The 24,283-nt window shown below is 57.2% G+C and overlaps 9 protein-coding genes across 9 annotated transcripts; 5 read left to right on the forward strand and 4 right to left on the reverse strand.

Annotated features, from left to right (window-relative positions):
* On the reverse strand, positions 1-1,158 carry B0T26DRAFT_746409 (uncharacterized protein; the record flags this gene model as incomplete). The annotated part of the gene is made up of 1 exon (XM_060444691.1): positions 1-1,158. One exon carries the CDS (start codon positions 1,156-1,158, stop codon positions 1-3), a length of 1,158 nt encoding a protein of 385 aa, XP_060303388.1.
* Positions 1,159-2,540: 1,382 nt separating this feature from the next.
* On the forward strand, positions 2,541-3,797 carry B0T26DRAFT_74629 (uncharacterized protein). The gene is made up of 3 exons (XM_060444677.1): positions 2,541-2,900; positions 3,063-3,279; positions 3,350-3,797. Exons 1-3 carry the CDS (start codon positions 2,680-2,682, stop codon positions 3,602-3,604), a joined length of 693 nt encoding a protein of 230 aa, XP_060303389.1. The 5' UTR covers positions 2,541-2,679; the 3' UTR covers positions 3,605-3,797.
* Positions 3,798-4,493: 696 nt separating this feature from the next.
* On the forward strand, positions 4,494-5,630 carry B0T26DRAFT_688803 (uncharacterized protein). Its single transcript, XM_060441002.1, has 2 exons — positions 4,494-5,093; positions 5,162-5,630. The coding sequence occupies exons 1-2, from the start codon at positions 4,634-4,636 to the stop codon at positions 5,299-5,301; spliced, it is 600 nt and encodes a 199-aa protein (XP_060303390.1). The 5' UTR covers positions 4,494-4,633; the 3' UTR covers positions 5,302-5,630.
* A 2,752-nt stretch (positions 5,631-8,382) lies between these two features.
* B0T26DRAFT_635882 (uncharacterized protein) lies at positions 8,383-9,057 on the forward strand (the record flags this gene model as incomplete). The annotated part of the gene is made up of 1 exon (XM_060436772.1): positions 8,383-9,057. The coding sequence occupies one exon, from the start codon at positions 8,383-8,385 to the stop codon at positions 9,055-9,057; it is 675 nt and encodes a 224-aa protein (XP_060303391.1).
* Positions 9,058-10,264: 1,207 nt separating this feature from the next.
* Positions 10,265-11,058, forward strand: B0T26DRAFT_688810 (uncharacterized protein). Its single transcript, XM_060441003.1, has 2 exons — positions 10,265-10,965; positions 11,036-11,058. Exon 1 carries the CDS (start codon positions 10,489-10,491, stop codon positions 10,699-10,701), a length of 213 nt encoding a protein of 70 aa, XP_060303392.1. The 5' UTR covers positions 10,265-10,488; the 3' UTR covers positions 10,702-10,965; positions 11,036-11,058.
* On the reverse strand, positions 10,784-11,585 carry B0T26DRAFT_74723 (uncharacterized protein). Its single transcript, XM_060444820.1, has 2 exons — positions 11,036-11,585; positions 10,784-10,965 (listed from the first exon to the last, which is right to left on the reverse strand). The coding sequence occupies exons 1-2, from the start codon at positions 11,356-11,358 to the stop codon at positions 10,866-10,868; spliced, it is 423 nt and encodes a 140-aa protein (XP_060303393.1). The 5' UTR covers positions 11,359-11,585; the 3' UTR covers positions 10,784-10,865.
* A 1,689-nt stretch (positions 11,586-13,274) lies between these two features.
* B0T26DRAFT_670806 (uncharacterized protein) lies at positions 13,275-14,981 on the reverse strand (the record flags this gene model as incomplete). The annotated part of the gene is made up of 2 exons (XM_060439226.1): positions 13,275-14,489; positions 14,844-14,981. The coding sequence occupies 2 exons, from the start codon at positions 14,979-14,981 to the stop codon at positions 13,275-13,277; spliced, it is 1,353 nt and encodes a 450-aa protein (XP_060303394.1).
* A 4,815-nt stretch (positions 14,982-19,796) lies between these two features.
* On the forward strand, positions 19,797-21,157 carry B0T26DRAFT_844858 (uncharacterized protein). Its single transcript, XM_060447584.1, has 4 exons — positions 19,797-19,988; positions 20,077-20,277; positions 20,443-20,659; positions 20,718-21,157. Exons 1-4 carry the CDS (start codon positions 19,903-19,905, stop codon positions 21,042-21,044), a joined length of 831 nt encoding a protein of 276 aa, XP_060303395.1. The 5' UTR covers positions 19,797-19,902; the 3' UTR covers positions 21,045-21,157.
* A 545-nt stretch (positions 21,158-21,702) lies between these two features.
* Positions 21,703-23,938, reverse strand: B0T26DRAFT_737168 (Tannase/feruloyl esterase; the record flags this gene model as incomplete). Its single annotated transcript, XM_060443411.1, has 2 exons — positions 21,703-23,324; positions 23,866-23,938. 2 exons carry the CDS (start codon positions 23,936-23,938, stop codon positions 21,703-21,705), a joined length of 1,695 nt encoding a protein of 564 aa, XP_060303396.1.
* Between the last annotated feature and the right edge of the window lie 345 nt (positions 23,939-24,283).

The following is a 24,283-nucleotide window of genomic DNA, read 5'->3' on the forward strand; positions in this document are numbered from 1 at the left end:
CTAGGCCACTTCTATTGGCTCCGCTACGGACCCGTCGTCGGCCATGATGGTCTCGCTCCAACATATAAAGTCTGGGAACTCGCGGATGGCGACGAGGTGGCGCTCGGTGCTAGGGGCTTGCGCGACGTCGCGGTAGTGGCGGAGGATGGACAGGCCGATGTCGGGCAGGCGGGTGAGGGCCTCGACGTTGAGGTCGGTCATGATGGGGGGCACATCGAGGGCGAAGCGGAAGCCGCAGAGGACGCGGGTCAGGCAGTCGAGGTCGCCGTGGTAGGCGCCGTCGACCCAGTAGTAGCTCAGGGGCTGGGTGCTGTACCACTCGGCGACGGTGCTGCTGCCGAGGAACAGGTGGTTGCGCGCCGCCGCGAACGCGCGCCGCCCGCGCTGCTCGACCGCCTGCGCCGCGTCGAGCGCCGCCGGCGGCTGCAGCAGGTACACTTGCCGCAGCCGCGGGAACGACGACGCGAACTTGACCAGCGCCGCCTCGCACCGCGGGTGCCCCGACTCGGCGTCCATGAAGGTCTCGCGGTCCGAGAGAATGTCCAGCCCTAGGTGCTCGATCCCACTCAGCCCGTCCGACATCTTTTCCACCTCGAGCCCTAGCTGCCGGAACTTGACCAGAAAGGCCACCGTCACGTCGTCAAGCATGATGACGTCCTTGCTGAGGTCGCAGCGCAGGACCCCACCGCCGCGGAGGAAGAGGTAGTCCGGGAGGAGCGAGTGGCAGCGGAGGATCTCTCTCCTGGATTCGTAGCAGGCGCCCATGAGAGCGCGCACGCCCTGGGTCGAGTCGACCAGCGCGGGTGTGGGCTCGAGCTCGAGCTTGGTGCCCTCGAGACAGCCGTCGCCGTCGCCGTCGCCGTTGCCGTCGGTAGGCGATGTGATGACACAGCGGACTCGGTGGACTCTGGCGTTGGCGGCTGCGGCACCCATGGCGAGGTGCCAGACGCGCAGACGCAGTTCGGGAGGTAGTATTGGGAAGAGATGGAAGACGTCCTCGGGGTTGGCGCCGGCCGCGGCCTCGCCTGATATCATGTCGAAGTCATCGTGAACAGTACTACGCGCCGAGTCGTCGGGCTTGGCGCATGACTCCTCTGCGGGCGGTTCTTGATCTTGAATAGCCGAGCCTAGTACCATCAAGCCAGCTGCAGTGTGCATGGCGTATAATTAACAAACAAAGCAGCACAAGGTAGGGCAGGGTGGTCCCTCTGGGCGGTCCTTTGTGCGGCGAGGGAGACTTCTTTCAAGCCATTTTCTTGGGGGGCTTTTCCCGCATGATTTTGCGCGGCACAATCAGGTATTTCAACCTGAACATGAAGTGCCTGGCCGAGAAAGCGGGCGGGTGGACCGTCCCGGCGGCGGCGACCGGTTGTTGGCCGCCACGGGCCCCGTACTGGCCCCCTCGGGCCGGCACAACTCGGACGTGCAACAGCACCACCTCGCCGAAACAGAGGGCCAATGTTTCATGATGGGCTGAGCCTTGCAGTCCCCAAAGAGGCCCCAGATGGTTTTCGGGAGGGGGCGCTCAATACGCACCGTCGCGTCCATCTGATGTCTGGTCTGCGTCAGCACGTTAATTTGGTAGTAAATACGCCCTGGTGCGGGCCGAGGTTGTCAGTGAGGCTCAAGACAGAAGCCAGTGAGTAATCGGATGATGCATGAGCCATGAGCATAAGCCATGAGCTGGTGCATGACACGCCGAGACACCATAGTCACCATCAACTCACTGTCGACGGTCTGAGCTGATTTGTCGAAGATGACTTGGATGATGCTTTATCTGGCTCCCATGTTAAGCCGCCAAAATACTTGAGGACCGGGACGGAGTTGCATCTATCGCTGGCTTAGCCGGCTTGGCTGGCTTGGCTGTCTTGGCTGGCTTGGCTGTCTTGGCTGGCTTGGCTGGTTCTTGGCCTCTTGAGCCTTGGTAGCCCGCTGTTTCGGCCATTGCATCTTGGTAAAACGGACGGAATGAGGGGGTATTCCGCAGCCGATCCAAACACCACAGAGTCTAGATCAACCAGGGCACTTCTTTGCCGCCTCTTGAACGGGCCAGGTGATGTCGATCATTCACAGTGGAGGGCTTGGAGTGGCGGTGGACAGGTTTGATTTAGTGTTTATGTTTGGGGGGGAGGGCGCTGAAGCATCAGGGCGCTGGCTGCCTGTTTGGGGGGCACAGTTCTGAACCGCCCCACCAGCCCTGCCCGTCTCTTTGTTTCGCGCCGTGTCGGGGCTGTCAGCCACAGAAAGCGGCCGCCCGGCGCGTGGGAGGGCTGGGAGGGTCATATTTCCATTTCATTGGCAGTCAAGAACGCTCCGTGCGTGGAAAATATAGGGGAAATTAAATGGAAAATGGGAAGTGACTGCGCTGTTTTGCCCGTTTCTCGGCTACCTGGTAGGTAGCACAGGCAGGCAGCCAGGCAGCCAGCTAACCAGCATGAGCGCAAGTCTTTCGCTCTTGCCTCACAGCCCTCGTCCGTGACACCTGCGACACGCGCGTTATTATTAACGTTGCCCCCCCTGCAGAAAAGGAGGAAGAATTAACCCAAAAAGTCGAACGACATATTGCGGATACTAATCCACCCGAAGTTTTGAATCCACCCGAAGTTCTGAATCTACCCGAAGTTCTGAATCCACCGTACCTTAGAACCGACCCCGAAACCCACCCCAGTTGCCGCCGTCATGAAAGTAATTGTCACAGGGGCGACGGGGCTCGTCGGCAGCGGGGTGCTCGCCGCGTGCATCGCTGACGAGAGGATCACCCACGTCTTCGCCATGTCGCGCCGGCCGCTTCCCAAAGCGCTCGCTGACGATCCAAAGGTCACGTCCATCATCCACCACGACTTCGGCTCGTACCCGCCGGACATCTTGAGCGAGCTTGCAGGCGTCGAGGCATGCATATGGTTGGTTCTCCTCGTTTATCACTGATGAGGCTCAGAGAAAGGCATCGGCTGGCGCGTCCCGGGAGTGGCACCCAGAGCTGTGTCTTTAGACTTAGTCAAGCTTGAGATTAGAGTTCAGACGACAGTAACTGACATTTTTCTTCTCTTCCATCTCGTCTGCAGGGCTATTGGCGGCAGGGCCCACCAGTTCCCCGACATCGAAACCTACAAGGCCGTCCAGGTCGACTTTCCCGTGGCGGCCGCGAACGCGTTCCTCGACAACCTGGTGCCGCAGCTGCCCGCGGGCAAGAGGTTTTCCTTCATGTTCTGCAGCGACCGGCACGCCGAGTGGGACGAGAAGAAGCCGCTGTGGTTCAACCCTGACACGCGCCGCATCCATGTGAGTGCCTCTTAACTCGATCTTCTATTCCTCGCTTTTCATGCTGACGGGCCGTGACCAAAACCCCCAGGGCGAGGCCGAGCAGGAGCTATGCGACCTGGCAGACACGCGGTGTGGCAGCGCCGGAAGCAAGCACCATTTCTCTGCCTACTGCGTGCGGCCCGGCCACGTCCTCCCGGCCGGCGCCAACATGGCCAGCAAGTTCGTCGGGAAGCTGCACTGCTCCATCGGCGCCGACCAGTTAGGACGTGCCATGATCCGCATCCTGCTTGAAGGCTACGACGAGCGCATCGTCGAGTACGAGGACCTGGTGAATCTCTCATAAGCTGGGTAATCACGCCTCGGAGTAATAGATGGAGATCACATCTCCGGCTGGTTGGGTCCATATCGGCTGTTCCAGCAGATCTTCGGGCCTTTGTCTCTCTCTATCTCTTTTCTCCCCCCTACGGAGTAGTGTTCTTTTTTTCCCTTTAGTCATTGACACCTTTGCTGTCCGGCAGTTGAGGGGCTTGAATTCCATATCGGGCAGGTGATCGACTGGTGCTGCAGGTCGTATTTGATGTCGTGTGTGATCCGTTCGTAAGCGGGGAGACCGGCCTACCTTAGACAGCCGTCTTCTTTTCGGTCTTCGAGAAGCGGCTCGTTGGGTTTGATGTAACAGGTTCGCCCCGACGTTTTCCTTCGGCGATTAGGTGCCCTCTTTGTACCGTGATGCGACTAAATCGTTGGACCCGGACCCTGCGGGTCAGAATCTCACACAGAATCGCTTCCATGGCCATTTCCAGGCCGAGATGCCCTCGTCGTATCGGAAATCCCCAAGTCCCGTCCCGTGACCGTGTTCATTGGTTCCCACCCCAACGTTGGGGAGTTGGAGAGTTCGTATAGTAATGATCCTTCCCCCTTGGCTGCGTGTGATGAATAGTGGAGACGCAGTTGGTAGGTTTAGACGGCGAGTTAGTCGCGAATCAAAACGGTTTTATGTACGTCCGCGTTGTTTCCGGGTAAATCGAGTCTTGCCCGCTTGATATGCCTGATGCACGGCATGGTCAGCGACGCTCTTGTCTTGGGGCTTGGTACGTGTTACGAGGGCGGCAGTATCACCAACGCCACCCTCCTGCTGGCAACCGGCTTCTAGCTGACATATTCACAGACCCGTATCCAGATTTGGCTGGTGGTCAGACGGTGTCCCCGTCATCCGTGCGACGGAAAAAAACACGAGGTGGAGTCGTGCAGCATCGGTGGATTCAGGAGAAACAAACAGTGGGCAACCAAGGTCATCCGGAGATTATACAGATTAACACGCAGTCTACTCCGTAGTTGGTGTCAAGATGGATATAAAGGCCAAGCTTTGCCCATGATGGAAGTGGCGTTCTCTAGTTCCCCAGTAGCACCAGCCGAAGCACACTCGCAACAACCTTATCCAGATAGCGTACAAGCCAGTAAACAAACACACGGCAGACTTCCTACCCTCCACCTCAAACCCAAGCCAGAATCGCCAAGCCAGAATCGCGAAGCCAGAATCGCCAAACAGCTCCAGCCTCTCTCCAAGATGCATTTCGTCACCTCCATGTCTTCCGTCATCGTCATGGCCATGGCGCTCGGCGCCAGCGCGCTGACGTTCCGGGCGGACGGCTTCGCCAAGGTGACGCGCCAGGACCCGCACATTGGCGATATCCGCATCTTCGGCGAGACCGGCTGCTCGAACCAGAACCTGGGCGTGTGGACCGTCACGCAGTCGGACCTCGACACGTGCAACGACTTCAGCGACGTCGTCAAGTCGGTGACCTTGACCGATATCAACGCCGGCTGCAGCTGTAAGACACTCTCGCTGCTGCCCCTTTTCTGGACAAGAACTTTGATATCTGACCTGAGAGTTTTGCAGTTTTTGTCTGGGCCGAAGCAGGCTGCCATGGCGTTGGCCGCTCGTTCAGCACCGACAGCGGCTGCGGCAACGTGGTTGAAGGCATCGACTCGTGGGGCTCTTTCGCGTTCACCTGTCCCACGAGCGCGTCCAAGGCATGATTGATGCAGGGGAGGGATGGTTGACTGTTACTTGGGGTGTATATCGAGTAGCCTGTGTGTGATTATATTATCATTCTCCTCTTCAGGGTTAGTTCAGTCGCGGAAAATTACCTCAAATAATGGAACAGAGATTGAAACCTGTGAGCGATGCCAGTTCATCATTATATAATTTACCGAGACACGAGACGATATAACAACAGAATGCTGGTGATTCGGTCCCTGATGATGCTACTCAGGGGCAAAGGAAGAGGAAAGAAGAAAGAAGAAAGAAGAAAGAAGAAAGAAGAAAGAAGAAAGAAGAAAGAAGAAAGAAGAAAGAAGAAAGAAGAAAGAAAAGAAAAGAAAAGAAAAGAAAAGAAAAGAAAAGAAAAGAAAAGAAAAGGGGCAGACAATTTTCTTTCACGATGCGCGGATGTTAAAGATGACAGGTGACATCCCTCACATTGACCGAGGATTAGGGCAGTGTTTGACGCCACCCCACGATTTGTCTCTCAGATTCCAAAACTTGCAGTTAAAAACTCCGAAGATGGCAGGTGAACAGAATGCCTCTTGTCAGATCTCAAATTCATGGATGCCCGCTGCGGGCCAAGTGAATCTGACCAACAATGGAGAATTGTTATTGAATCGGAATCTATTAGCTCCCAAGTCCGCACCAACGAGCCTCAGTAGGAACCTTGACCCTAAAACTAATGACTGCACCTTCACCAACGAAACCGAATACCCCCGGGCTCCAGCTGTTGGTAATTTCCAGATACGGACTTGGCAAGCTCGAAAGCTGTGCCACTCCGCTCCCCATTCCGCCATGAACTGCCGCTGCGCTCGGCTCAAGCCGAGAGAGAGGCGTAATCATGGCGCAACACATCCTGGAAAAGTTTGTGCTACACGTTGTACCGCTACCCGGCTCGACTCCCAAGTGAGTGACAAGGATTAAAGCTCATCTCACCAATCCTGCTATAAGTCCGAGGTACTAATTAATTACGAAAGAAACCTCGCTGCACCGCAGCTCTGGTACAGAGTGTCCGTGAGAAACATGGAATGTCTCACCTGTCCCTCTGCACAACGCTAACGAGCCTTTTAGGGCCGACGGAATCCCGATTTTGCAAAAAAAAAAAAAAACCCCTTCTGAATTCCGCACCAGTGTCTCGTAGGCTTGGCTGCTCACCCAACCCGCTCTTGGCTTTCGCGGCAGAAATGGAGGATCTGGTGAGGGTTAGGTGTGTAAAGACGAACAAACGAATCTGGAAGTCAATCTTTCAATCAGAATCAGGTAGGTACCGAGGTATCCCAACCCTGCTCCGCAAGCGCGCAATCCATCGTGGCGAGCTAGTGGTCTTGGCATCGAAATGTGGGGCTGTGAGTGGTCCGGTTTGGTGGGTCCAAAGCCACTCGGAGGACAAATTCCATCACCTTTTTTTGTAGACACACACACCACCGACTGTCCTCACCGCATCATGTTTCCACCACCTTACGAATACGATATCTTAGCGAGTGTGCAAGAGTAGCAGCAGCGGGCTGGCCAGCAGCACAATGCAAGTTCAGCACGGTTTAACTCTCGTTGGCTCTCTTCCCCAGGTCGCATGTCCGAGGCCACCAATGGGGGCCGCTGAGCGGACGAGAAGCTCCGATTCTGCCAGCCCGATGTCAGCAGGGTCGCAGTATCGGCTTATTCCGAGGACCGGGGACCGAGAGAACTTGAAATGAACGAACCGGGCATGGGGTATCAGAAACGGGTTGTCATTTTTTCCCTTTTTTCCCTTTCTTCCTTGTATTTTTACCGAGAAATCCGCACTCGAGTGCGACGGCAGTTGGGAGCTCCTGGCGATCTCGATCCACGCTGGCTTTCTTTTTCGGCGCCATCTGAATGACAGACCAATCGCATCTGCGGATCCCAATACCCAACCTAATCTAGGTGGGAGACCAGAGTGTCGGGACACGCACCAGCAGGTGTGAAGGCGTCCCCACTTCCTGTACTACAACGCCTTGCTCTTTCTCGTGCCGAGCCTTGCTGCCGTCACTGGCTCTGCGGTGATGTGCACTGACTTTCGTTCCTTCAGTCCACCCCTTTCTGAATATTTGCGGGAGCATTTAATTGTTGCGCGGTCCACACCTTCGGGTGTTCCACTTTAAGTTACCTCACCTTAGCTTCTTGCCCAGCCCCCGACCCGTAGGTGCGGGCGGCACCACTCCTTTTCAGTTGCTTTTCGCGGACAAGCTCAGCAATGAGCAAGGGCGCGTGCACGCCCTTGCCCGGGGTGACAGGCCCTTGGCGACTACCCAAAGTCGGCCCCCCGACGCTGCCAACTGCCTGCCAGGACGTAATTTCTCCCAGACACCCGACATTCCCGATTCCCCGCTCACTGTCCAGGACTCCAGCTCGCCCTCCGGGTCACAGTCATTCAATTATGCGCACAGACCTGACCTAGCGTTAGCTTGCGCAATTTGTGGAAGGTGACCACGGGTGCGTCTTAGCCCAGCTTGGACTTAGACCCGACTATTACCAGAACCAAGCTATTTTTTAGGGCCAGACGCACCCCCTCCCAACCATGACTAGGATCCGAACGACTGGGATCCGAGTGACTGGGATCCGAATGACTGGGATGCCAGCAACCGTCAGGTACTCTGACATTAACTTCCTAACTGTGCCTACGTTACACGTACCTAGTACTCCAGACTTGGGGTCTGAGGCTTGGCTTCTTGGGATGTGGAAACGTGGGAACGGCAACCGTATCAGTCCCACCTTGGACTGGTTTCGGGGTGAGATGCGCTAACTTGAGTAGCTTCCCAATATGTTTATATAAACCACACCCCTCTCCCTCCCCCGATCTCGACCTGCAGAAGGTTTCTTCTCGCGGCTTCCTCTGACTACCAATGCCGACCTTCTCCTCTACCGACCTCAATTTTGTCCTCGAGGGAATACCCAGCAACATCATGGCTACCAGCATGTGTCAACCCGCTCGTCCCGTGGCTGCATATGGCTGCCAGTCTCGGCGTGCACCGCCGATGATCCAACGTGAACCTGGGCCAGAGTTCCGCGTTGCTCACGTTCAAGAGCTTGCGTCTTTGTCGCCCTCAGCACTCGACATGACCGCGCACGCACGGTCGATGCAGCACGTGGCCTGGCACCCTGTCCCCAACCCCAGCGAGCTCAAGAGCGGTATGCCACCGTCTCTCGACCTCCTGGTAGCTCTCTGGCGCACGGAACAACCGGGCCGTGCCGCCGATGAACTCTCAAACATAACCACAACGAAGCTCGGGCTCAGACCTCGGCGGAACCAACAACAACCCGCCGCCTCGGCCTCCGCGGCCCCGACCCCACTCATTCACATACCACAATGCCGCCTTGAGATCACATCCGGCGACGAGCTTTTACCGATAGGTGCCAGCTCGGCCTCCTTCTCCGGGGGTATGCTGGAGCGAGTGGCTCTTCCAAAGTCGCTTGTGCAGCCCTTCCTGTCTCGCCTTCCTCTGCCCCACGGCGTCTCGGCAGGCGCTCCTCACTTTGACGATGACGACGAGTGGGTGTATTCGCGGTGTTTGCTGTCAGACTTCACTGAGATGGGAGAAGAAGGCGCTGCTGTCCTGTCGCAGCAGGGTCGCCTATGCTGCTGGGCCAGCGTCGTGCTCATGAGGTACGCCGTGGACGGCGGCGGCCACGACAACACCGAAGCACACTGGGATCTCGGTTTCATCGTCCACAGGGTTCTCACCAGACGAGACCCCGACACAACGCTCTGCCCCTGCGTACTTGGCGAATAGCGCTGCGCGTGCCTTATTATGTTCTGCGTTTGTTTCATTCTCATGATGGGTACTGTGTCGGTGGGCGCGGGTATGGGGGCATATGGATGTATCTTTACGTTGCCAAGGCGTTTGGATTGATTTATTGGGGTGCTGTTGGGAACTCAGCTCTGTCAAGTGCGAGGAAATTTCTGTTTGGATTTTATTATACACCTGTACAATTCAACAAGCTCTTTTCTGCATCGAATGCAAATTCCTTTTTTTTTTTTGTTTATTCGAGCATATTCTTAGTGCTAATGATCTTTTGGCTTGGCCAAGGGTGAGAGGTGTGTCTCGAGATTCACTCCCTCTCCAGAAATGTATCTTTTTGGTTTGGGCGCTCGCTGTGTTGCAGTCCAAATATCACGTCTCCTCACAAAGCTGCGAGGAGTGCAAATGAGCGAAAGTCGGCCCGAGACTGGGCAGTAGCAGGGAATCGGATCCTTAGGTGAGCTAGGCGAGTCCAAAAACCTGCGGGGCACCCCATGGATGCGAAAAGATAGCGAAAACGCAGAAACTGGGGGCGCAGTAAGCTGACTGCCGGCTCGCTGAGGTCCTGCACCGGGCAGAATTGCCGCAACCAGCCCCAAAGAGGAACGAAGAGGATGACGTCCGCAAACCGGGCAGCTACAGCCTGCGGAGGCTTTCGCTGTTTCCGGAACCGGAATCGCCCGGGATATCGGAATTATTAGGCTGTTGGTTCGGGCTGGGTTGGGTTGGGTTTGGTCAGCCCTCTTACGCACGCACGAACCCACGCATTAAATTCAGTCTCTTATGGATGGGGGATCCTCACACCGCAACCCCCTTGCATTTTGATTATTTATGTTCTGCTGAGCCAACGACCGGTGAGCCTGGAAATGGGGATTGTACGTGGTACCCGACGCCAATCAAAACATCGGATTCTGATGTCAGCTTTCCCAAGCTCCCGGCCCCCCGGCCGTCCATGGAGGTCTGGACTTTGAGATATACGTATCTTTTATCCGCGGAGGGGGGCATAAAGGAGCGCCCAGGCGCGCATCCTGGATATTATAGATCAACTACCAATTCGTTGAGCGCAATGACTCGTCGTGTGGCGTTTCACAGGTCGCCGACCGCTTGTTTTGTGTTACCCCCAAGTTGTGAGTTCTCGGTGAGGGACAAACCTGTCTCAACTTTTCTGTCTTATCTTAAACCATTTTGGGTCTTCAAGTTCAAAAAGGGAATTAGGTTTCAAATTTCATATTAGAGCCTTGAAAGTCGCACCAAGAGAAGTGATTGCTACTTGATACAGCTGAGCTGTCTGCTTGGGTTTTATAACTAAGGTACCATCCCACCTGTCAAAGCTTTCCGTCACTACCTAATATCAAGTACCAACGTCGCCTACGCCGGTAGAGGAAAACTGTCACAGCAAAATGGAAGGCAGCTACTCCCCTGATGCTGCCCCGGAGGGTTTCATCTCTCCCTCTCCCCACACCCAACCAACTCAGTATCAGGCAGCCTCGGTCGAAATCAACGGTGCGGTCTCGGAATCCTGAGCCTGTTCTCGACCGCCGAAAGGCTCGGGCAGTAGCGCGCTCTCTTCGTCCGGCTGGGCACCGGACTGCTCCGAGGTCTCGTCTAGAAGATATCTCCGATCGAGCCACGTGAAGACGGCGGCGGGATAGAAAACAAGCCTAGTAAGGTGGCGACTTGTCAGCAGAGTGCATAAGGCCTATGACCGATCGATCCCCTCGCTCTGAGTGCTTGGTCGGTACCACCGGCGGCGCAAACCCATGCGACTTGAGCGGACAGACATGACAACACAGCTAAACTCACAGAAGCACAATTCCAGAGGTCCAAGCCGCAATGACATTGTAGAACCTGAAGTCGCGGCAGGAATAGTAGGAGCAGGGAGCCAGGGCACCGAACGCACTATGATCGGTAAGTGACGAACCAGACTGGGCTAGAGTGCTAATATTCGGCAGCAAGGGACACCACTCACAGCAACAGGATCCACAGCACAGTGGCCAGAATCGACTTGCCGACCTCGAGGCGGAAGTTGAGCGTCTTGCGGGCCACGCCCAGCTTGCGCTGGACCAGGACGTAGAAGAGGATGGAGCCGGCCAGGACGGCCAGGGAAAGACTTAGGATAAACGTGGCGATGGAGTGGTCGGGATAATTCTCCATGACGCTCATCACGGCGGCGAGCGTGAAGGCCAGGAACAGGATGCCGGTGATGAAGGCCTGGAACAGCCACAGGCGCGTGAGCATGACGCGGCCGATGTGGCCGACATCCGACACGACGAACTCGACGGTCTGCGGCATTTTGATGACGGTGAGTAAAAGGTTTTTTTTCTCGAAAAAATTCGCGATATTGAGATTGAGAAATGAAGATTGTTGCGCGTTCTAATTATCACCCCCTCATTAAACACGCAACCCTTTTTGTTTGGCGAAATCTGTCCTGTTTTTGAACCGTGCAACAGATTCCGCTGCTGCCTGGTAGGCGGCCGACGCGCTCACGTTGTTCAAAACGGAATTGCAAACCGCAGCCCCACCCAACAGCCCGTTACATAGGGAGCTACAGGCCCCATCCTCCTCTCCAGGCTCAAAGCAAAAGGCAATGCTACCCAAAGGAATTAGAACCTTGCTCGCCCCGACGGACGAGGGGACTGAGGCGCGCGTGTGTGTCGCGACTCGCGCGCCTTGATTGCGCAAAGGAGCAAGGACTGGATAAAATGTAACTTTGGAGAACCACGCTGCTTATGCTATTAATTAGGTAAATGGTTGGCTTATTGGTTAATACGCGGATTACCCGTGGCTGGTGGCTTGATGACCTTACGCGGGCAACTAATTGGCTTGGCGGGTTCTTTTCTGTCCCCAACGTGAAACGATTTATCGCCAGGCAACATCATTCTGTTTGTTGTTCCATGGGGGTCGATAATTATAAGTAGAACTACGGCACCTAAGTTTTTGTCAGCTCAGGGCTTTGCTGATGGTTTAGGGGCGATCAAAACGCTTGCCGTGGGGCGAAGGAGAGGAAAAAAGAAATAACGGGAAAGGCCGAGAGAAGAAGAAAGGAAAAAGGAAAAAGAAAGGAAAAAAAAAGAAAGAAAAAAGAAAGAAAAAAGAAAGGAAAAAGAAAGGAAAAAGAAAGGAAAAAGAAAGGAAAAAGAAAGGAAAAAAAAAGAGGAAAAAAAAAAAAGAAACAAAATTTTGGAAAGAAGTTGGAACTGCCAAGACTCAAGGAAGTTGTTGAGCTAGACCTAGACTTGTATTGCGTCAGGGAGGCAAACTGTCAGCCAAGGATATACGGGTTCCTGTATCTCGGCACCCGCACTTCTTAATCTCGGCTCTTTACATCCTTAAGATGTTGTGCGTGCCGCCGTTGTAGATCTTGCCTCTTATCAGAGACGGCGGGGGGTAAGGTGGGGGGTTAGGGGGGTCCCTGGGTTTTGGGGGGGGGGGGGGGGTTCAGCCACTCGCCGTCATCATGATCTCATCGTGCATGGGCTCGTCTAGGCACACTGGCCGGTGAAGGAGAGGAGCCTGTACAGACACGATCCGATTCGTCGCGGCGATGGGTCCAACACCTGTCATAGGTCACGACTATGCAGTCCCGGGTAAGGCGGTATGCAGTAATTAATGCGCTTGCTCTGTAGCAATTATTATGTGTTCCGCAAAAGGAGTGATCGGAAGAGACAAAGAGCAAACATTGCCATGAATGCAAGTTTATGCATGTCGGATGAAGTAATTTCACTGCTACCTAGATGGTAGTTAACGGATATATAAATGGGGGTGCCGAATGAGTTTGGCTCATGTACATAATCCCCACGGAGAGCTCATACACTGCTCCCGTCTCCTTCAAGCGAATGGGAGCTTGCCGGCCATCGCGCTGCATATGATGCAGGCGAGACAGGTAAGGTAAGTCGATATGCCTTCCCGCCTTCCACACAACAGTCGCCATTCGACCTTTGTACCTTCCTGACCCAAGACAAGGCGTCTCCTTCCGTGGTGGTTCTTGGCCTGGAGGAAATAAGGTTCAAGCCCAGGGCCCGAACCCAGCACCGCCTGACCCAGCAAAGACGCCTCCACTCCACTTGCGAGCGGGAAGGTGCCAACCTAATGCATGGTAGAGCCTAGACCTCTGTCCCAATCACAGCCTGGGATCAGATGGGCTTTTGCCTCTCTGCTCTAGATTCGAGGTGCTAAAGGGGTTTGCACCCGACTGTACCGCCTCAAATTCATTCCAACTTCCTGTTGACTTTGTTGTCTACGCTCTCACCAGGCACTTCTTTCCCTTCCGTCAGAAGCTCGACCTTCCTCCTCAAACCCTTCACCTCGTCCTCCAGCGATAAGATATGACATCCGGCGCTTCGAACGACCTCGTACTTGCTCAATCGCTTCTTCCGATTCGGACTTGAGGTCGGGGAACTCGCACCGTCCTCGCCAGCGCCAGCGCCACCCTCTCCCTCGGCCTCAGGCAGTGCCTTCAGCAACAGCTCAAAGCCTTGGTGCAGTCGACCCCGATACTGCTTCTCCACCTGGTTGTGGTTGGTCCTTGCGAGCCGCTGCTGGGGCGACTCGCCAGGCTTCATTGGACCCTGGGTGCGCCTCGTCCGACGAGCTGCCGTCCGCAACGCCGGACCTGGTGGTGGACCAGGCACCGCCGCCGTTGCTTCCCCACCCGATTGTTTGGCCTTCCGTCTCCTCGACGACGGCGGAGACTTTCCCCCTTCTGATGTCTTGTTGCTCTTGGCACGTTGACTTTCTCGACCCGCCTTAGTTTGCGATTCCCTGCTCTTCTTGGTGCGCGCGGAACCGTCTTCGGAACCCTCGCTGCTATCATTGTTGCTGCCATCATTGTTGCTGCCATCATTGTTGCTGCCATCATTGTTACTGCCATCATTGTTGGAGAGCGTCCTAGTGGAGTTGGATCCCGCGAGGCTGTACCCCAAAGATCGACTTTGGCTGAAGTCTCCAAGTGGTGCCGTGTGATCCTCTGGCAGCCCAGAGTATGCATGGTGGACATACGAGGTGATGTTCACCCAGCCGTGGGGAACAGTTTCCACGCCCGCTGGCGATGCCGGGGCACTTCCGGCGTAGCTCACCGAGCCTGGGTGGCCGTGGAAGTAGCTGGTCAGGCCATCACCTTCAAGCGGAGTCGTCGGCGTGATTGGGGCCCAAGTAGAGCCAACCGACGAGCCGTCATGGACGGAATGGCCGAAAGACGCTGTCGCCGGGTCTCCCGAAGCCGTGCCCGAAGAATAGCTGTACTGTTCCATGTTTCCATATTGTGAACTTCCGGCCGGGGCGAGATATTCGTGCGACGACCTGTCGTGATAAAGGGCCGGGCTCGAGGTTTCGCCGTTGATCCATGCAGGGGTTCGGCTCTCGGCAAGTGCGTCCTGATCAAAGTCCTGGGGCATCAAGTATTGATAGGGCGGTTCCTCAGAGGGCTAAAGTCGTCAGCTTCATCCAAGTCTCCTCCACGCGTGACAGCTGTGGGTAGCGGAGTAGCTGAGGGCATGACTGTGAGGTGCGAGGGGCAAAGCTGAAGGAGGAAACAAGACTCCCCACGACTCGCGATCGCGGTCATCGCCAGACGTACAGACATTCTCAACTAAACAGTGCCGAATCCCGCCGCTAATGCAGCTGTTAAGCACTACGTGCCTTAGGATTTCATGTATCCTTGCTTCCCGACGTTGGGGATCGACCGGGGTTCAAGCACGGACAACGAGCAGACAAGGCAGCAAGAACACGCGAATGTCCAGATTGGCGGGGTAATAACGAGACAAACATCCTTGACATACCTGGGACGGAGCTTGACCGTACCAGTCCTGATCTTGATTCATGGCGCTCTGGGACTCGGCAGCTTGGGATTCGGTGTGGGATGAGCCTGCTCTTGGTTTTGAGTGAGGGTTGGGACGGTTTGAGTTGGGTGTCGCCATTTTTGTGAACGTGGGTAGTTGCCGTTTTCCATCGGTCTTATAGGGTACTGACTCCGGTCACACTCGCTGTGATGTGTGCTTTTAGTGGGAGCTCGGTAATGGGCCCACGGCGATCCCTACCAGATCCGCGGGCAACGAGCCCGCCTTCACTCTCTGCCAGAGAATGGAAGCAAAGCGAAAACGACAGAACCGACGTGGACGGTTTCCCGGGACCGCATTCTGCAAAAAAGAAGACCGCTGTAGGGGTATTCTGCTGACAACAGGCGGCAGGTATTGTTCCATCCGTGAGTCTGGCGCAAAGAGGCCTGAATGTACGCCCGGCCGACGCTCTGAAAGGGCCCGACTGGGTGCCCTCTAATTACGTGTGCTCGCTGTAGAGTGCGCGCAGCATCACGCGAACGCCAGATCAATGCAGTCATCAGCAGACTTTACGCCACAGAACGGTCCAGCCGATATCTTACCTGCCGGTGGACCGCATCTGTTGGAGCACCAGCCATTTGGAGAGCAGGCAAGGCCCAAACTTCCAACCCGACACCGTGTCCCGGTGGTAATGCCTGTCAATAGGTTCGCCACCTCGGGCTCCTCGAGGCCAGATGCTGTGGGTATACCCCAAACGCTCAGATGTGTCCCGCCATGCCGCGGCACGACAAGCTCGAGGCGTCCGGTGCGAGGCCAGGAGAGACGGCCTTGCAGATGAAATGCAACCGAGACCAGGATTCGCCAAACAAACACGACACGCCCAGCCAGAGCCCCAAGTTCGGCGCCTCGGCCACAGGCGGCAGCTCGCTGCCAGCACAGGGGCGCTGTCGCTGGACAACTCAGAGGCGACCAAGACCAATATTTGGTCATAACTAGGTTCCGAAAGGGCAAGGCGAGTCGCCACTCTGGGAACCCATAGCAGGCAACATGCATCGCAGCAGCAGCGCTGTGCTGTACCTATCCAGTGCTAAGTCGGAAACAGAGAATCGTGGTGCGGTGAGAGACAGTCTTATCTGCGGTGACTGGAGTGCATGATGCGAGGGTGACCAGTCGCGTGGCGGCGTCCGGTCCGGAAGGCCTTCCGCCAATCGCATCCCCCCGCGGCCTGGCTGCCCGAGTTCGCTCCACCTCGTTCTTGTGCGAATGCGGAAGACAACATGTATGTATTGAACGAGGACATAGATACGTGGGATGCCCCAGCGACGTGCAGCGCAGTGGGATTGGCGGGCGAAAGGGGCAAGGTGGGCATGGCCGGGGGCCCGGTGCAGGTCGTGTCGATGTGTTTGGACCTGGCCGGTCTCCTTTTGAGCAGCTCGGCGGAGGGAGGGTGCGCACGGGCAGCTGCCACCTGCGGACGTCATTCGACGGTCGGGTGTCGATCATTGAGCGGCGGCTTTGAAGACCGTTATCGGCCCCAATTCTTTTCGGGCCGGAATTCGTAGTCGCGAGAGACTTGCGCCCATGTCTCAGCGGCCACCCAGGCCAACTGAAGTTCCACTCGTGCCGCCTCCGCCGGATGCAGTTAATACAACTCCACTCGCTCGCCGGTCTGTCGATCTTTAATCGGCGGCCAAGCTAAGGCAACAAGCTACAAGCCACCGGTCCACTCTGGAGCTGGTCTGGCGTCAACCGCCAGCGGTGCAGCAGCCCCACCAGTATTTGGACACTTTGAGCCTGGCGTGCTGGCGGATTTGACAAGTCATATTTCCGAGCACCACATGAAGCACGGCACCCGATGTCAACATCCATGCGAGAGTCGGTTGCGTCAAGCATGCCGCACCACTGCTATACATAAATAACGTGATATATTGGCGTTGAGGGGCCAAGAGCGCGCTAGATTAGGCCGTGTAACAGCGCCTTGCCTAGTCGGACATACTGTCGCAGCTTATCCTGTGTCATTTGGCAAGAGCGAGACTGGGTAAGGTTCGCGAAGAAAGCGGCAAATAAGTAATATAACGGGGATCGACTGTCTGGTCGCAGGAATTTTGGCAGGCTGCACTGGTTTGCCAATTCTCCAACGATTAGATTGGACTAGGTACCTACGTATTAGTGGAAGATGGGCAATCGAGAATCCGATTTTTTTTGGGCACATTTTTTGGGGCACATAGTGTTCGTTTAATTTCAGACCCATTCCACGTTTCAGTGGGGCCAGTATAGTTCAGAGTCAAGCTCGTAATTAGACGAGTAAAGGGGTTGGGGGGTAGCAGAAACAAAACAAATTTGTGGGTTTCCATTGGACATCGGCGGTCTGTCTCCCTACGTGCCAATTGGGGGACCGCGTGCACTAGGCGTTGTCGGAATAGTCAAACTGAACCTCCCTCTCTAGCTGCCGTGCAGCACTTTTTCCAGTCATTCTTGAACTGCTCCTCTTTTACCACTGTCACGGACATGGACTCTTGTGGTATTCGCGGCGCCGTCGGTGTCAAATGGCGGTATATTACCACTCAACCAAAGTCATGCAAGTAACTATTCGTAGGTAGGTAAGTAGGTAGGTAGGTAGGTAGACCCTTCAATACAGGCCCCAACTCTCGATGGAGTGCAAGTCTGTGAAGGGTAGAGAGAGAGTTAGCTACCAATGTAATTGAGTCTAGGAGGACGACATGGCCCGCTCATGCGAGCAGAAGGAACCTATCGAGATGAAGGTGACACTCCTAGTGATTGCTTGGGGAAAGATCTGCAGCAGCTGAGAAACAGCAGTCGAGCAGTGGTTCCTTCAGCGTGTCTCGGCGAGCTTGTTGGCTTCACTGGCACCTCACACTGCGGAGCTGACCCTGCCTGCAGATATCTAGACGACCCTTGTCGGTGCATCTTGCATTTGCCCACCCTGGAGGGAAGCAACCCAAGATCTGAGGCCTGCCTTGTGTTGCATACCTGCCTACCTACACTAGGCAGGAAGCTGGCTCACTTGGAGGCTAGGGGGCGCTGGAGACAGAGGGTCGATGGGAGTGTCCACTCCAGCAGGTCCTCAGGTCTCCGGAGACTGGAGGGTCTGGGGCCCAACACCTCTTTGGGACTCGTGCATATGTCCATGTATGTGTCTTCGGCTCCGTCCATAGGCAGGTCAGGCAGGTAGGTAAGCAGCTGGGAAAATGTCTCCGGGCTTTAGCACACCTAAGCTAAGACTTTACTGGCTACAGGGCCACCACAATTTGAAACCGGCGAAGACAAGCCAAGGCGGAAGGAAGGCACGGACTGGACAGACCGGCTCCTCTGGATCTTTCACAACTCGAACCCCCTCCACCTCGCCCCAGCACCACCGAACATCTCCTCGTCTGGTCTTCTATTGTCTTGAGAGAACCCGGAAGGTGCACTCTGTGCCTACTATTACGCCACTCTCTCCTTGTCTTGTGCTGCTTTCTTGGTGAGGCCAACCCCCCCAAATTAGGTGCTGAGATTAGCACCTACCTAGCTTTCCGAGTTCCGACATTCCCTGTCTACAGGCCTGCCATGGATCCTTCTGTGTAGGTACTGCATAGGCATGCCTAGCTCCGTCTCTCATCCCCTGCGCCGAAGCTTCCCGTCGCAGGGAGCTGCCTAGCGGCACATGGGAGGAACAAGGGAGCCTGGGCAGGCGCGTGAGACTGCCTGCATGCCGTGCACGTCCATCGGGTTAGAGTTCCCGTGTGTGTCCGCCGACATTGAGGGCGCACATGGAGGCGGCCGCGATTCTGTCTTTACCCGCGTCCCTTCCCGCGTTCTGGAGCTGACCCAGCGTCACACTGCATCGGACCAGTGCGCGCCTCGGCCGGGGAAACACGACAAAGGCCGGCGAAGGCAAGAGGAGAAGATAAGCAAACATGCAAGAAGAAAAAGAAAAGAAAGAAAAAGATGAAAAATAAGCACAGAAATGTTGACGTGGAGCGCGCGCTACCTCTCTTTACTCTGCCCCTTTGTCGACTCGGAAACGAGGCAGCCAGACATAGACGAACAGACGGTCCGACCGACCGACCGACCGACCGACCGACAGACAGACAGACAGACACACAGACAGACAGACACCACCCTCAGACGAACACGTTCGGCTGCGCGCCTCACTCGGCAACCAGCCAAGCCAAGAGTACGTACCTAGTGTACAGTACATACATGCATACATACATACACACCCGGTTGCATCTAGGCCGGGCGTGGCAGCGGGCAGTTCCCCAACGCGACCAATCTGTCTTCAGTTAGAGTGGTACGGACAATGCGTAATGCACGACGCTGATCATGTGCGACGCCAGCGCGGCTGGTGCCATGCCATTCCACATCCCATATCCCACATCCCTTGTCCTTTAGAGGCCGGCTTCAATGTTTTTTTTTTTTTGGCTCGAGGCAAGCCGCAGATCGCCCACCACGCTGCCAAAACCATCGCAAGGCTCTGGGGATTTTGGAGTTCATGGGAGGCTCGACCGCGGTGGCTGCTGAACCTAGTTGCCTAATTCGTTGCTCTCGTCGCAAATCTCTTGCACCTCAGCTTGGATGCTGCGCACGAGAATGGTCTCTGCCGCCAACCTACGCACCTCGGCCATTGAACCTCACCTCACTCGGCTCCGAGGAGATGCGGCTGTTGAATGTGCGCTCCCCTTCCAATCACAGACAAACGCAGCTCTTCTGTTCAGTTCACACATTACAAGCAGCCAGCGATCCGAGCCCGAGACCGAGAGGAGCGGAGTTGGTCGTCCGAGACGAGCTGCTGCTGGGGGCGTCGAGTGAGGGGGACTTGGCCTCTGCTGTCATTCCCATCCCATGGCTACCTTGGGTTAGTTGCCAAGCGGCTGGGATGAGCGGAGCATGAACGGCCGAATCCGGGCGGCGGCCCACCCACCCCCGACTTCCGTCTCCCCCGCAGTATACTATGTACAGTACAGAATGTGCTGGGTGCTGGGCCTCGACAGCTGCCTTATCCGCAACCCACCCAGCAGAACCGCAGGACGAGGGAGGAAGAAGCTAGGACGAAAAAAGGATGGGCCAGCACGACATGCTCACTACGGTGAACTACTACGACGACCCGGGCGATGGAAGCCCGCCGACTCCAGTCTACGTGGGCAGGTAGGTGCTCTACTGTGCTTGCTTGCTCTCAACAGGCTAGGCTTCGCCCCTCCCCCCCTCCCCCCCCTCTGGCTGACGCGAGACGAAGCAACCAAGTCACCAATGAGCGGCCCATGATAGCAACCGCCGTGGCGGTGACGGATGTCACAGGCAGCGAGAGCAGCTTCACGCTCGACAGCCACGGCTTCCAGTTCCATGGCCACACCACCAGCCAGAGTGACGGCTTCCACGACGATGACGCCCTCCGCGCTCGCTATTACCCCGAGTGCGAGCTGCTGGTCAAGGAGATGTAGGTTTGCCTGTCTCGTTTCCTCCCCTCCATTCCTGGCACTTGTTCAGGCCTGCCCTCGCTGCCAGTCATTTGCCCATTCATCTCGGGCTCGGCGGTTGTGCAGGCCCACCACGATCTGTTCTCTCACCGTGCTGATGCAGCGCATGTCGACAAACCAACCAGCACCGGTGCATCCCGCGTCGTCGCATTCGACCACAAGGTCCGCCGCGGCCCGTCGTCCTGGCACAAGCTGGGCGAGAACAACACCGAGTCGCGCGGCCCCCTGCACCGAGCCCACGTCGACCAGTCCTACGACGGGGCGCTGGCGCGGATGCACGAGCAGTTTGCTGCCGACGAGGACGTCGGCGGGCTCCTCCAGAGACGGTGGCAGATTGTGAATGTGGGTGTCGTGCGTGTCGTCATCCTGAGGGATAAGCACTGATCATGGAACGAAAAAGATCTGGCGCCCCATCAAGACGGTGTACAAGGACCCGCTGGCCTTTGCCGACGCCACGTCGGTCGCCGACGCCGACCTCGTGCCCGCGTCCATCGTGTACGCCCGGACGGGCCGGCGCAGGGAGTCGTGGACCGTCAAGCCGAGCGCCGGCCACCGCTGGTTCTTCAAGTACGCGCAGCGGCCCGACGAGGTGGTCCTGATCAAGTGCTTCGACAGCGACGCATCCGTGGCGGCCCGCCGCGTGCCGCACTGCGCGGTTGAGGACGCCGAACACGTCGACGGCGAGTGCCGCGAGAGCGTCGAGGTGAGATGTCTGGTTCTGTTTTGAACGTGGTTCTAGTCGTTGCTGTGGATAAGGGCGCTTTTTGAGCTTGCTCTACTTTCCCAGCAATCGCCGCCGTCACGTGCTCAAGGACTGGTGTGAGAATGATTGTATGAGAGGGAAGGAAAAAAAAAGGGTTGCTTGTCATTGTACTAAACTATCGTGCCATGTGGCCTGGTCGGTGATATGCAAACCAAACGGATACAGTGAAAGGTTCCCTTTCACATTAACATGTCGCTCTTCATGCCTCCGTTGCCCATGCAATGGGCAATGGGCAATGGGCACAGGTGACGTGAACGTGTTCCGGAGAGAAGCTGTCATCAAGTGTCCCTTTTCAGCTAACGGATAGATACCGGCATCTTGACAGACGAAAGGAAGAAAACGAAATCAACGTCACACGCAATCCCATGGCAACCATATAGACTTACTAACAGTACACGAGCTACACATGCACGGTATTCGGCGTACAGACCGGTAGCATGCCAGCCAAGACACGCAATAAATTATATTAATTAGGTCTAGCTAACTACATCCGCAAGTCATCTCCACAACCAAGGCAGACTCGCGCCCACATACTACTCACCATCTGCGGCAAGGCCACACACCATCAAGCACACCGCACACCATCAAGCACACCGCGCACCATCAAACACACCGCACATCATCAAGCACACCGCCAGCTGGCCGCGCTGTTGACATTGCCGCTGCCGTAGACGGCGCGCTGCGGGAACGGACACAGCGGGCGGGTGCGGTTGACCGAGAAGTCGGCATTGAACGCAGTGGCGATGATCTGGTCGACGGCGCGGCCGGCCTCGACCCACTGCACCAGCGCCGCCAGCGCGTCGTACCGCGAGTCGTTGAGGTGGCCCGGCACCGACCACCCCTCACCAACCGCCGGCAGGCCCACGCCCAACGTCGGCAGCAGCCGCAGCTGCGTCGCCTGGCCAGACCCGGCAAAGTCCCAGGGCGCGTTGTACCGGTTCGAGAACCAGCAGTGCTGCATCCCCGGGACCTCAAACAACCTGAACCACGACCGTGCCACGTCAGCCGTCCTGCCAGTGGCGGCGATGGTGCGGTTGTAGAAGCGCTGCGTCGTGCGCGGCGAGATCAAGCCGTCCGCCAGCCCGTGGTACATGACGATCCTGCCGGGGCGCCCGGCGACGCCCGCGCCGGCTGCGAAGCCCGCTAGGTTCGCGAAGCCGTCCGCCGTCGCCTGCCCCGCGTTGACGCGCTCCGAGTCCGCCACCGCGCCGTCCGTGTAGTCGGTCCACGCGTAGCTGCTCCGGTTATACACCCAGTACCGCTCGTAGTCGAAGTCAAACCCCGTCAGCGTGCTGTCATCGCCAAAGTAGACGGCCCACTGGTCCTCGGAGCTCAGCCCGAACCCCTCGTACACGCCCCGCCCGCCGACGACGTAGTCGCCCCAGATGCGCTGCGCGGTGGCCGCCTGCGCGGGCGTCACGCACCGCGACGCGTCGCCGCAGGTTATCGTGCTGAGATTGAACGCGCAGTTTGCTGGCGCGCTGACGATGCCGTCGGCGACGCCGTCCTGCGCGTCGCACTGCCGCAGGACCTCGGCCGCGAGGATGCTCAGCTGCGCGGCCTTCAGCTTGCCGGCGCCGCTGCTGCCCAGCTGCCACGTCGCGACTTTCGAGATCCACGGCATCAAGTGCGACGTGTCCCACGCCGGCGCGCCGATCAGCGCGCCGTCGAAGCTGCGCGCGTCGTACTCCATCTCGCGCAGGCCCTGGCGGCCGCCCGTCGAGCAGCCGCTGTAGTAGCTGTACGCGACTTCCGTGTCGGAGTAGTAGTGCGCCGTCAGCAGCTTGCCGACGACCACGGCGCCGTGCAGCGCGCGGTAGCCCCAGTCGTAGAGCCGCGCCGGCGTCGCCCACGACAGGTCGCTCCCCGCGGAATTGTGGCCGTTGTCCGTCGACACGGTCGCGAAGCCGTAGTGCGGGCCCTCGCCCATCCCCGGCCAGTTGATCCCGCCCGCGAACGACGCCGAGCCGACCGTCAGCATCCGCCCGTTGTAGTTGTTTGCGGCCGGCAGGAACAGGCCCACGCGGTAGCTAGATGCCGGTTTGGTGGGCACATCGCTCGTGTTGGTCACGCGGACCGTCACGGCGCACAGCGCGGGGAGCACGTCGATCGTTTGGGGGAAGCCTAAGTTGCCGGGCTCTACGTACGAGCCCCGGTTGGGGACCGCGAGGACTCGCTCGACCGTCACGGTCACCCCTGGGAGGTTGACGGCGTTGGCGAATGAGGCCGTGACGCATTGAAGCGCTGCTGCGACGGGTCGCGACCGCCGTTCGGCATGGTTGGCGGCGGTGGTGGTCAGGGGGGCAGCTACTACACCCGTGTCACGATGGAGGACGAGACCGGAGGTGGCGAGGAGGAGGCCGAGGAACGTGGGGCCCAGCATGGCCGGGAGGGACAGGCCGGGAGTGGCTGCCCGGTCGTCTAGTTAATTACGAAGTATAGGTAGGTAGGTAGGGAAGGCAGCTGGATAGGTAGGTATGCAAGACCGGCTGGTCCCGGAGACGAAGATTGCGTTTAGATTGAATAGCAATCAATCTGATATCGAGTAGCTCCCGGGGCTCCGGTCGAGCGGTGATTATAGCCAGTCTTAATATAGCTAGGGGCTGGATGGCTGGCCTCTTGGTCTTCTTGGTCTTCTCCAGACTCTCTCTGGCCGCTCCGCTGGCTCAGGCTGGCATGCTGGCATGCTGGCGTCGCATCCAGAGAGAGTCTCTGATGCTCGAGAGGAGGCCATGCACGCTCAGCAGCTGTCGACACTGCCACGCCAGAGGGCGAGGGAGGGAACCGTGATGGCGAGCTGGTGACCGCGTCTTGCCTTGCCTTGCCAGCCCGCCAGCGAGCCTGTCCAAGGTACCCATTCTGCCTCGCTCGGTCAGCGTCGAGTAAGTAAAGAGCCAGCATCATGACCTTCGTCATCTACGAGAATGGATCAGTGCGCTGCTGGGGGGGAGGAGGGAAAGCAAACAGCCAAGATCGGCGGCGATGCGGTGCGTTGGTGTAGGACGCGGGCCGGGGATTTCTGTTTTCGGTTCTTTTCCTTTTTTCAATATTTCAGCAGGCACTGCAACCCTCCCTTCCCGGCCGGTGCGTCCGTGACACAGGCCGGCAGACCGACGAGAGTGGGCGATCAGATGCCGGATGGGGCTGGGGTAGGGGTGCGGGCGTGCGGGCAGCAACAGCGGCTCGGCTGAGCAGGTAGAAGA

Source organism: Lasiosphaeria miniovina (genome assembly GCF_030549165.1).
Source record: "Lasiosphaeria miniovina strain SMH2392-1A chromosome Unknown B0T26scaffold_1, whole genome shotgun sequence".
NCBI classification, from domain to species: domain Eukaryota; kingdom Fungi; phylum Ascomycota; class Sordariomycetes; order Sordariales; family Lasiosphaeriaceae; genus Lasiosphaeria; species Lasiosphaeria miniovina.